The 10,751-nt window shown below is 34.5% G+C and overlaps 1 protein-coding gene across 1 annotated transcript; it reads right to left on the bottom strand.

Moving 5' to 3' along the window:
* Positions 1–847: 847 nt before the first annotated feature.
* cd3e (CD3e molecule) lies at positions 848–7,793 on the bottom strand. Its single transcript, XM_015401928.1, has 10 exons — positions 7,609–7,793; positions 7,180–7,371; positions 6,956–7,102; positions 6,822–6,865; positions 5,612–5,656; positions 3,351–3,402; positions 2,817–2,981; positions 2,569–2,730; positions 2,429–2,481; positions 848–2,205 (listed from the first exon to the last, which is right to left on the bottom strand). The coding sequence occupies exons 1-10, from the start codon at positions 7,670–7,672 to the stop codon at positions 2,134–2,136; spliced, it is 996 nt and encodes a 331-aa protein (XP_015257414.1). The 5' UTR covers positions 7,673–7,793; the 3' UTR covers positions 848–2,133.
* Between the last annotated feature and the right edge of the window lie 2,958 nt (positions 7,794–10,751).

Below are 10,751 nucleotides of genomic sequence, written 5' to 3' on the forward strand. Positions count from 1 at the left end.
CCTAATCCTAACCATTACGGATTGATACCTAACCCCAACTCAAACTCAATTAACACCTTAGTCCTATACTTGACCCTTGACTCAAGGAGCAGCCAGTCCCTTCAACGTGCTATTTTCCCTAAAAATGGGCCCCTGCAAGAGCACAAACACACAAACACAAACTAAACTTCTACCTTAAAGCATGCAACGACCCACACACTTTATGATACTGTGCGTGTAGTTTGAATACGGATGTCTACCCCTTTGCACGGCTGTTTTCTCTCTCTAGCATGTGAGCAGATGTAGGTCTGTGTGGGGGAGCGGTTTGTCTTGACACAGTCAGAGAAGAAACCATGGTTTACATTTCTTCTGCTTCACACAAACTTACAGCAGATGTAAATAAAGATATTTGAGCCGTAAGAGGGGGAGTGTTTCCACAAAACACTACGACTCTAAGCTGCATTACAATAAAAGTAGTCATCAATAATGATCCGCACGTAGAAGATCTGCTGCATCTCATTTCAGCCTTTCTTTTCCATTTAGTTTAACTGATTTCTGTCACTGCTGGGAAGAACAAAAAGAACCAAACAAAACATTATATGACGAAACCTTTCCATTTAATGTCTAAAATGTGAAATGAACAGAAACTCGGCAAGAAAAAGACTGAGAGACATTCTAGATGTTTCCATCACGTCAGTCTGACATGAGACATGAAGAGGGACGAAAAAACACCAGAGGCGATGGTGTTCTTTAGGCTTTAGGTTTAGTGCTCCGGATATGACCTGCGGGTTTAAAACCGCCTCATGAATCATACACAGTCGTGTGTTATTTTCAATTGAATGAAGACTGAAAAACTAGAAGAGGGTTTTTTCATGTTTATTTCAAATAAACACATAGCAATCTTAAAAAGGTAGAAGTCAGAGTAAACCCCCCCAAAAGAGACAAACATTTAAATATCTCGCAAATTTACCTCTGCACCAATATTTAGCACATAAACAAACACACACACAAAGTTTGATCATACAAATGCAGCATATATTTCAAAGCTAATAAAAGTTTGAACCCTTGGAGTGGCGTGTATATATGTACTTATAAACAGGATCTAGCCACACACTGAAGCAACAACTCCCTATTTACGACTCCTGCCAGTAGTTTTACTGTTACTATGCTATCAATAATTTTTTCAACTATACAAACAACATTGGAGGAAAGTAGTTTGATTAGATAGTTATAGGTTTAGGTGGTAATTTTACATACACAACAGAAGCAAAAACGTAGAATAAAAAAGACAAAACATATTAAACAAAGTTGGACTACGAGTTGTATGATGACAAGAATGACAATAACATTTGTCCCAATATTTAAATAATCGCTTTATGTTTTGTGTCTTCAGAGGCTGTTTGGATTTCAATTTGTTTATAAAAAGCATTTAAATTAATACTAAATAATAATCTTTATTATTTGTTTTGTAGCAAAATTGCATATTGCATCTGATATGCTGCTCAATAACTGTCATGTTTTTTTAAAGCAGTATTTGTGTTTGTGGGGCTTTAACTTTGGCCACACATTTGATATGAAATAACAGATGATATTTTAAGTGCTTTTTACAGTTACTTTTACCATGATCAGAATCGTATTACTTGGTCATGTTATGGTTTCCATAAAATGTCCACCAATTAAAAAAAAAAATCTCATAAAAATCAGATATATTTCAAGTTCCTGTCCATACCTACATGGCAGTTGTTTTTCCAGAAATAGTTTGATTCTAATGCCGGCATTAAGAGTCACAAAATGACCTGGAGTTCTTTTTTTTTTTTTTTAAAGAAATAAAATACAAGCTCAAAAATCAAATGTCAGAATACAGTTTGTATGCAAAAAGACGAGTTTGAATTTACAAATAAATTGCGACTTGGTCAGAAATGAAGAGATTTGTTTGGATGGTCAAACACTTTACAGAGATCTTCCCCAAAAGGTTTTTTTGGGAGCCGATCTCATAAACTGCAAATGCTTCTTTTTTATATATAAAACGTGCATAAGCAGATTTATCATTGGATTGAGGTTAAATTCAAACCTGCAGAATCCAGTGATTATGGCTACTACAAACATGATTGATTCTCTCCTGCTTTTGTTGATGTTGCCGCCGAGGATATGTTTCTATCCCGTCCTGGTGACTGCACTGTTGTTCATAGTTGAATAAGTATCCGACATGGTATGAATGTTGAGCGACTGCCAAAACAAAAACAAAAATTATTTTTAATGAGACAATTCAAGGTGTTTCAACATCCGATTTCTAGTTACTGATGGTCTCAGTTATATATTTCAATGTTTTTTAATAAATTTTTGAATAAAAAAAACAACCCTAGTGGTTCAGCTTGCTCTCCACTATGATCAACTGAGCCTCTGGAAAGTTTTTTTTTTTGGGTTGTCTGTTTTGTTTAGTAGAACCTACCTCATAGTCAGGACCTGGGACAGGTGGAGCCCGGCCTCCTTGTCTGGAAGTTGCTGGAGAATAAGGAGAGAATAAATGTGGTAATTTCACTTATATGAATAATAATAATGTTACCAGAGCTGATCTGAGCCAAGTCTTACGTTTAGTGGGTTTGGATGGTTTGTCTGGTTTGTTTGTTTGTGATTGGCTTTTCTTCTTGGAGCACCTGTAGATTATCAGGATCACAACTCCTGTCCCAATCAGATCCCCAATGATGATGATGATGAAGATCTGACCGTCCAGTTCAAAGCAGTTCTCACAGGCTGGAAAATAACAATGAGCAGCTAAATTAGACTTTGCTTAATAATACATGTAAATGACAATATAATCGAAAAGCATTTAAACTCACCTCTTCCTTTGATGAAGATGAGATATGGTTTTGGAGAATCTTTACATTCGAGTTGGATTTGTTCGTTATATTCAAATTTATTATCAACTTTTTCATTAGATTTATAAAGATCCGCATCATTTGGACACTTTACTGTTACATCCTTTCTCCAGAAATCAACTTTTGCTTTGAACAGAGTAAAACATATTACATTATTTTAGTGCATATATTTTCAATTAAAAAGCTACTTACAAGCAAAACTTCTCTGTTATATCAAATCACATACTATACACACCATAACTTATAGATACAGATATAATCAAAATGTTTTCATAACTGTATTATAGATGTCTCTACCTGCATAGGATGAAAAAGGATAAGAAAAAACAAGATTCATGCATGGGTTAAGCAACCTCTATACCGGAAATGTCTTCGAAAATTCAAAAAAACATAAAATTTTGCTGAAAAGAATGTGCTTTTGTAATGTTTAATTTCGAATCTATTTGTTTACCGTAAAACTTGCATCACTACAATGCAAAACTTTTATATTTTTACCTTCATCCATCTTCACAGTGGTTGCGAACATGAGGACGACGACGAGCACGGCCTGAACTCCATGGAGAGGCATTTTCTCAACAAAGTTTTCTTTAAAAAATTCCCAAATGTTCTAAAGTTTGCATCAAATTTGTAAATGTCTCCTAAAATATATGAACAGCACCAAACTGCCTTTTTTTAAAATATACTAGGAAGACAAAGGGAGGTGGTAGTTCTTCCCCTGACTGTCTGCCTGGTGTACACACAAAGACACATACACACACCTAGCTGTACAGGAAGTGCATCTTTTGTTCAAGATGAATTCGCAGTTAAACCTCAAAAAAATGATGTCAAACTGCAGTACAGTGTGGGGAGAGACTCCTGCTTGCTTCCTGATTTAATCCAGATCAAGAACCATGGAGAGCGAAAAGCTGTAATAGAAGGAACCAAATATTTAGATGTGGTTGATTTAAATCATAGTGTTTTCCTGTTTTCCGTTTCTTTTTTTCATTCTACATTTCTGGTGTGTTTTATCATGTTCTTTCTTTGGAGATTTTTAAATCAAAACCTCTAAAGTCCCTTTTATTTTCCAACTGCTTGCTACTGGATTACATCCTCTTCCAGAATCATCTTAATCTACCAATATCCTTAACTTTGAAACAGTGTTTTTCAAGCATTGCAAAAATCTTGCAGTTAGAACTTTAAATCCTGAAGTGCAACAAAAGATTAATGTTATGACCGTCTTAAGTATCAGAGATTTTCATTGTGTATTACCCCTCATTATTTGACTGTCCCTAAACCAAACTAAACTAAAGCTCTCTTCCTTTCCTCCATATAAGTATTTTGTTCATCCTATATCCTTTTGTACTACACCGCCATCTGGAGGTTAACCCTAGTGTTCGGTTGTAGTCTTGCACTGGCTTAAAGGGAGCAAGCAGAAGTATCAGATTCCTGAATGAAAAATGGGGAAGTAGATTGATCAAAGTTTGGGTAAAAATCTGATTTTATTACTTTATACATAGATTGTTCTCAAACACCAAAACAAACAAACACATTTGGAAAAGATTTATGCTAGATTAAAGTAAAACAATCCAACCCTTCACATGTCATGATTGTGATGCAGAAAAAAAGCAATGATATTATATTACAATAACATATAAAAGTCTACAATAAGAACAAATCATAAAAAGAAATGTAACTGCCCTGCCTTAAACATCAAATTGTGAATAAAATGTCATATTTGAACTGTTTTAGTCACACTTATTTTATAAAATAGTTTGAGATTAGAATAGAATTCCGGCCTAACCAAGTTAGTGATAAATATTTTATCCTAACCTCTCTGATATGTTGTTTACAGCATTTTTCCTCCATCTGGTATCTAATTTTCTATTACATTTTAAAAGATGCATATAAATTGGAATTAAAACATGTCTGTAATGTCACACAAATATGCATTAACTGTTTTAATTAATTTCCCAAAATCGGCTTAGATAGGCTATAGTTGCCTAGACCCCAGATAAGTCCAGGAAAAGCTTTCTTTTTTTTCTGTCTCATGAGTAAAAATGTATACATACCTAGAAATACCAAAAACAGCTTCAAATGACTGTTGTCTTTCCGTTGGTAAAATAGTTTGAAGGAGATGTGAAAAAACTTAATTAGGAACAGGAATTAAGATAGCAATTGTATATTTATAATTGTTTAATTTTCTTCCCTTTTCCATATGAACACAATCATGCAGATGTCTAAATAGGTTTAAACCTATGAATTTAGAAAAAAATCTCCAGGTCTTAGAAACATCCTGTAAAAGACTTTTAAATGTCCTGGAGCCCAAAACAACCGGCTGAAATTTCTTTGCTCAAATGATAATAAAATAATGGTTAATAAATGTTGCCCAAGTGTTGTAATTTGTCTTACTCTATTTCTACGCCCTTATTGCTCAGGTCACTTTGTAAATAAATCAATAATCTCTTTGACTATTCTTGCTGGTTTAATAAAATCGATTTGACAAATAAATACAGAAAACAGAATATTCTTATGAATACGAGGAAAAACTTCGATAACATTTTTTGAATCTGAAAAATATTCTGGCAGCAACACAAATTAGCTGCTATTAAGTAACACAAAGAGGTCAAACAATCAAATAATCATTCTAATTTTACCATGTATAATTCAAATTGGTATTTTAACCTATTGGGTGACTTATTGCTAATTTTGTTGATCAATTGTAAATGTTTGCTTCTTCTGACCTCCCCCATGATGGGCGTCTATCCTGTCTTGTGCACCACAGCAGAGTACGTTTCCGTTGCTTGAGTGCTTGGATTCAGCGACTGCAAAGACACAAACCAAACAAGGTTTTAGTTGATATGGTTGGGTTGCAGTTCACAAACAAAACAGTAAAGAATAATTTGAATAAAATCTAACTTGGTTTCCAGCTAATTTACTTACGAACTAACTTGAAAGGTTAAACTGTACTGCTCCCTTTGAAAAGCACAAAATTAAGCAAATTAAACAATAAAAAAGTCCCTTTTTGTCAGCTAACAAACAAATAAACCTGGATAAAAAAATTAAATTAATTATCTCATTCACAGAAATGTCAACAGTAGATAAAAAAATTATTATTTCGCCTGCCCATCCATTATAAAAAAATAATACACTAAATAAAACAGAAATATTTTAATAGTAATACCTTTTTCTAAATAGATTTAGATAATTTAATCTGTTGTAATTATTTTATTAATTTTTTTCCTGAAAGACAATGGATCCTCAGTACATTTTCTGCAACTTCGCTTCATTTTCAAAGAAACACATTTCTCAGTTAGTTATTAAAAATGCAAAACCAAAAGAAAAAATAAACTTTTTTATGCATTTCAAAAAAGTTATTTGTTGTGTTGCAAAAAAATATCATTTGCTTTATTAAAAATAATCTATTGTAAAAAAAATTGGTCTCAACTGAAATAAATGCATTGATTCCCCTAAAATCTTTCAGCTTTTGTTGCTAATTTATCGTAATTGTTCCTTGTTCTGAGTAACCTGATTGCTGTCTGCAGAAAGGAAGGTTTTACTGCTCATGCGTGCCCTGAAACGCTGCCTCAATTAAGATAAACTAAGTCGTTTATCCCTCACTGTAGCTATAACTTCAAGTCACATGTTGTGATAGAGTTAATAATTCTCCCATCAAACACTTAACAAAATGTATTTGATGCTCTGACATGACTTTAGTAGCCCTGCTGCTGCGTTGTTGTTTAATCACACCGTATCGGCGCCTTTTTGATGCTAGAGGCGCAGTGTGGGGGGGCCTTCTCCTCACTTTGATGAAAAGCTTGCGCTTCGTTTGTTTTTGAGTTTAGATCGAAGGATTTGATTAGACCATAACAGACGACTAAAAGTGTGCTTATTATAGCTCAAATGAAGAGAAAATCAGTTTGAGATAAAAGAAGAAGGAAAATAAAACACAAAAAGTGTTTTTCTAACAGAGTTCGTGACACCACCCACCTCATAGGCAGAAGATTGCTCCTGTCGAGGCCGACTTCTACGTACTACAACAAATAAATAAAACAGAAAACAATCAATGAGAATAAAGTACTTTGGTTCAATAAGCAGAAATGTGGTTTTAAGTCCATTTCTACCTCTGGGAGGTGCATCATAGATCACATCTGGTTGTTTCTTCTTGAAGCAAACGTAGACCATCCTCATGACAACTGCGGTCACGATCACATCCACGAGGATCACCAGCAAGAAGAGATATCCGTCCACCTCATAGCAGTTTTTACAGGCTGAAGGAGAAAGAAGATCTGTCAAACTGGGTCTTTAAAAGCTGAAAGGAAATAAAAGGAAATCTGTTTTTACGAACCTTTCCCTCTTACGTAGAACGAATATATTTTTTCTGTGTCACCTTCTTTGTATACACAGACGTATTGAGCTACGCCTTTGAACTCAACTTCAAGAGTGTTTGAATCATTTTTAATGATTTGTTTTCCATCTGACCATTTTCCTTTTTCTGGACAGGTCATAGTGACATTGCCTCTCCAGACTGTGACTCCTCCTTTTACATATATATAAAAAAAACATTCAGTAAATATCTTATGGTGATATTCAATTCTTCAATCAAATTGCGATGGATCAAATGAACTAAAGGGTTTGAATTCAGCAGCTGAAGGACATTAAGATAAAGTTGAACTTTTTATTTAGAGATATGAGGTTATGTATTGGTCTTACCTCCAGATAAAATATTTTAGCTTAACATGCAAACCAAGGTATGACAGAACTGGCGGCTGCTCACCTTTTTGAGCCTCCACAGCGGCTACAAACATGAGAAGGACGATGAACGCCGCCTGAACACCCATTCTGTGTCTCTTCACTGCTTGCTTCTTGAATCCGTCGTAAATCTGTGAAAATCTCCTTTAGAAATTCTAAATCAGACTCAGCAGGCTTGTTAATGTTAGAATGAGCCCCTCTATCTCTCTTGTGCACACTAATGAACTCACTGAACACACACACATTTAGCCTTACAGGAAGTGTGTGCTTTTTTCAAGATGATCTCTCTGTTAAACCTCCTTCTGAAGTCAAACCGAAGGGTATAGAAATGCTTTAATTCCTGATTTATTCTATTAAAAACAGCAACAACAAAAAAAAATTAGGTACAAAACATTGTGGAACCTCAGAATACAAATTATTTATTCAAACAGGTGAAATGTGTCGTGAAAATGTGTATATGGAAGCAATTTTTAACAATCAAGTTGATAATTTTAACCCTTTAAAGCCCGATCCAAGAATAAAACAAAACAGAAAATTATTTGGTTTGAAGTCCTTATTTGGCCTTTTAACTAAATATGTAAAAATAAAAAACAGAAATACATTTTTGATATTAATAATTTATTACTATGCGATAAGTCAAGATTATTTTTTGTGTAGTCTCCTCCCCCCTTTGTTATCAGGTATATCTGATTGTGTATAATAGGATTTTGAGCAAAGTTTTTACCATTAAATTATGCAAAAGGTGTCAGACGCAAAACATTTCAGAAACCGTATGTATCAAATATGATACATTTGGCATTATAGGGTTAAATAATAATCACTAATATATACAAAATAAAAATATTCCTACTAATGAAAACAGATGATAATAAGCAAAGTAAGACACCCACCTGAACCCACCAAGGTTTCTTTTCTTTATTTTTAACCAGGAACCTCTTTATTTATAGGAGTAACCAAAACAAACAGCTTTTAGGATGCATATCTTGGCATTACTGGTATCCCATATATTACCGCACTGGTAGCTCCTATGTAAGCTTGTTTTTTTCTGCATTTTTTTCTGTTAGAACAAGTTTCATAAGGTTGTGATTGCACACATGATTCACAAATGATGGAATGTAACCAAAATCATTTTAAATAGTGAATGGCCTGTACTTATATAACATATTTTAAAGTCAAAGGACTTGACCAAAGTGCTTTACACTGCATTCAGTCATTCCCCACACACTCACACACTGATGGTGGCAAGCTACATTGTAGTCACAGCTGCCCTGGGGTTCACTGACAGAAGCGGCGCTCTGACCACCATCAGTAGGCAATGCATGTGAAGTGTCTTGCAAAAGGACACGATACTGAAAGCCAGAGCTGGGGCTTGAACAACCCTTCAATTTCAGGGCCCTCTTATACATTTTAAGGAAATGTCTAAGAAAAATCTGATCAAGTCAATTGCTTTTAAAGAAAGATGCAATAACCGTATACCGTAAAATTCAGTTAAAGACTAAATGGATTCAGAGATGCCGTCTGATCTGATATTCGATATAAAATGTCCTTATTTAATTTATAGTGTAATATTTTTTCCAAAGTTCTCTATGTGAGAAAGACCAGTCAGATGCAAATGTGGTGGTAAGTTTATCTGTACAGCACATTTTAGATGATTCAAAGTGCTGGACATGATGGGAAAAAGCATAGAGGTAACACTATAACCTAAGAAAAATGGGAATAATCAAAAACAAACGTGATTAAATAAAAAGACTGAAGATAACGTAACTAATAATGTTTTGATTGCACAGTCAAAGGTCACTCTAAACAAATATGTTTTTTTTTAAACCACACTTTCAACTTATTTTCATCACTTGTAAAATTTTTTATAGGTTATTCAAGGAGCATAGGACCTAAAAACCGATTCTCCTTGTTTGGTTCTCAGTATGTAGATTAGATATGAGGTCTGGGTAGTTCATATAATGACTTTCATGTATTTTATATTTCAACTATTCAATGATTTTTTTTCTTACTTGCTTTGATTCTGTTTTATTTTTCTATATTTTAATAATGTAAAACACTTTGCTTTGTCTTTGTACTGAATTGTGCTATACAAATAAATTTGCTTTGCCTTGCCTTGCCTTGCCTTATAGACCTACATAACTTTATGTAAAGTGTGTTCTTTGAGACACAGGGAGCCAGTCTAAGGATTTTAGAACCACAGTGATGTGGTTCTTTATTTCAGTGAGGACGCTAGCAGCAATATTCTGGATCAGCTGCAGCTGCCTCATTGACTTTTTCAGCAGACCTGGGAAGACACTGTTGGTGTAACCAAACCTACTAAAAATGTTAAATATCCTGCTGAGACATTAGTCCTTTAATCCTGGAGACGCTCTTTAGCTGATCGAAGGCCGACTTAGTTCCTGTCTTTATGAGCCTCTGAAGGTTCAGGTTTGAGTCCATTACTACACCCAGATTTAGACCCTGATGCATGTTTCTAGTTGGATTAACTTCTGAAATCTCCTCCTTTGGTACAAATATTATTAGCTCTATTTCAGTTAATTCACCTAAAGAAAGTTTTGGTACATCCATGGATTGATTTCTTCAATTTGGATGGGCTTAGTCACCTGGTGACATGGTAATGTACAGCTGTGTGTCATCTGAATAGTTATGGTATCTTATGCAGGCTTTTATTAATGTCTGAGTTAAGGGTAGGAGTTCCTCATATTGAGTAAGCACATGGTGACAGAAGAAAAGTAGCGGTTCCTTTTTGACAGTGCGAAGTTATTCTGTATGAGACAATTTCTTCTTCTTTTTGAAGATGAGCAGCAGTTTTTCCTCACATTTCCAATCATCCTGGTTAGTGGTTTCTTTGCAGACGCCGTGCATGCAGAGGAGAAACTGGAAAAAACACAGGAGCCAGAGAGCAGATGTAGCAGCTACATGTAAAAACTACAGACTAATTAAAGCCAGGGATACAGGAGGTGTGCACTAGAAAAACAATCTAGAAATAAGTAAAAAAAAATCTTAATTTCAGTGGGTAAATGAGATAGTTTGCCAATGGAATCAGTATTTTTACTCTTAAAATAAGATAATTTGACAACATGCACATGAAATATGACAATTCAGGTGTGTTCTATTATTTTAAATGTAAATTGTCTTGTTCCATTGGCAAAATGTCTCCTTTACCTC

This window comes from Cyprinodon variegatus, unplaced genomic scaffold (assembly GCF_000732505.1).
Source record: "Cyprinodon variegatus isolate N-32 unplaced genomic scaffold, C_variegatus-1.0 Scaffold33, whole genome shotgun sequence".
NCBI lineage: Eukaryota > Metazoa > Chordata > Actinopteri > Cyprinodontiformes > Cyprinodontidae > Cyprinodon > Cyprinodon variegatus.

Excerpts from the sequence above, each read along its gene's own strand:
- cd3e (XM_015401928.1), bottom strand. The coding sequence starts at position 7,672 with ATGGGTGTTCAGGCGGCGTTCATCGTCCTTCTCATGTTTGTAGCCGCT. Across the intron at positions 7,103-7,179 it reads GTTCTACGTAAGAGGGAAAG|CCTGTAAAAACTGCTATGAG; the intron begins GTTCGTAAAAAC and ends TTTCTCCTTCAG. Across the intron at positions 3,403-5,611 it reads CGGAAACGTACTCTGCTGTG|GCCGTGCTCGTCGTCGTCCT; the intron begins GTGCACAAGACA and ends CATGGAGTTCAG.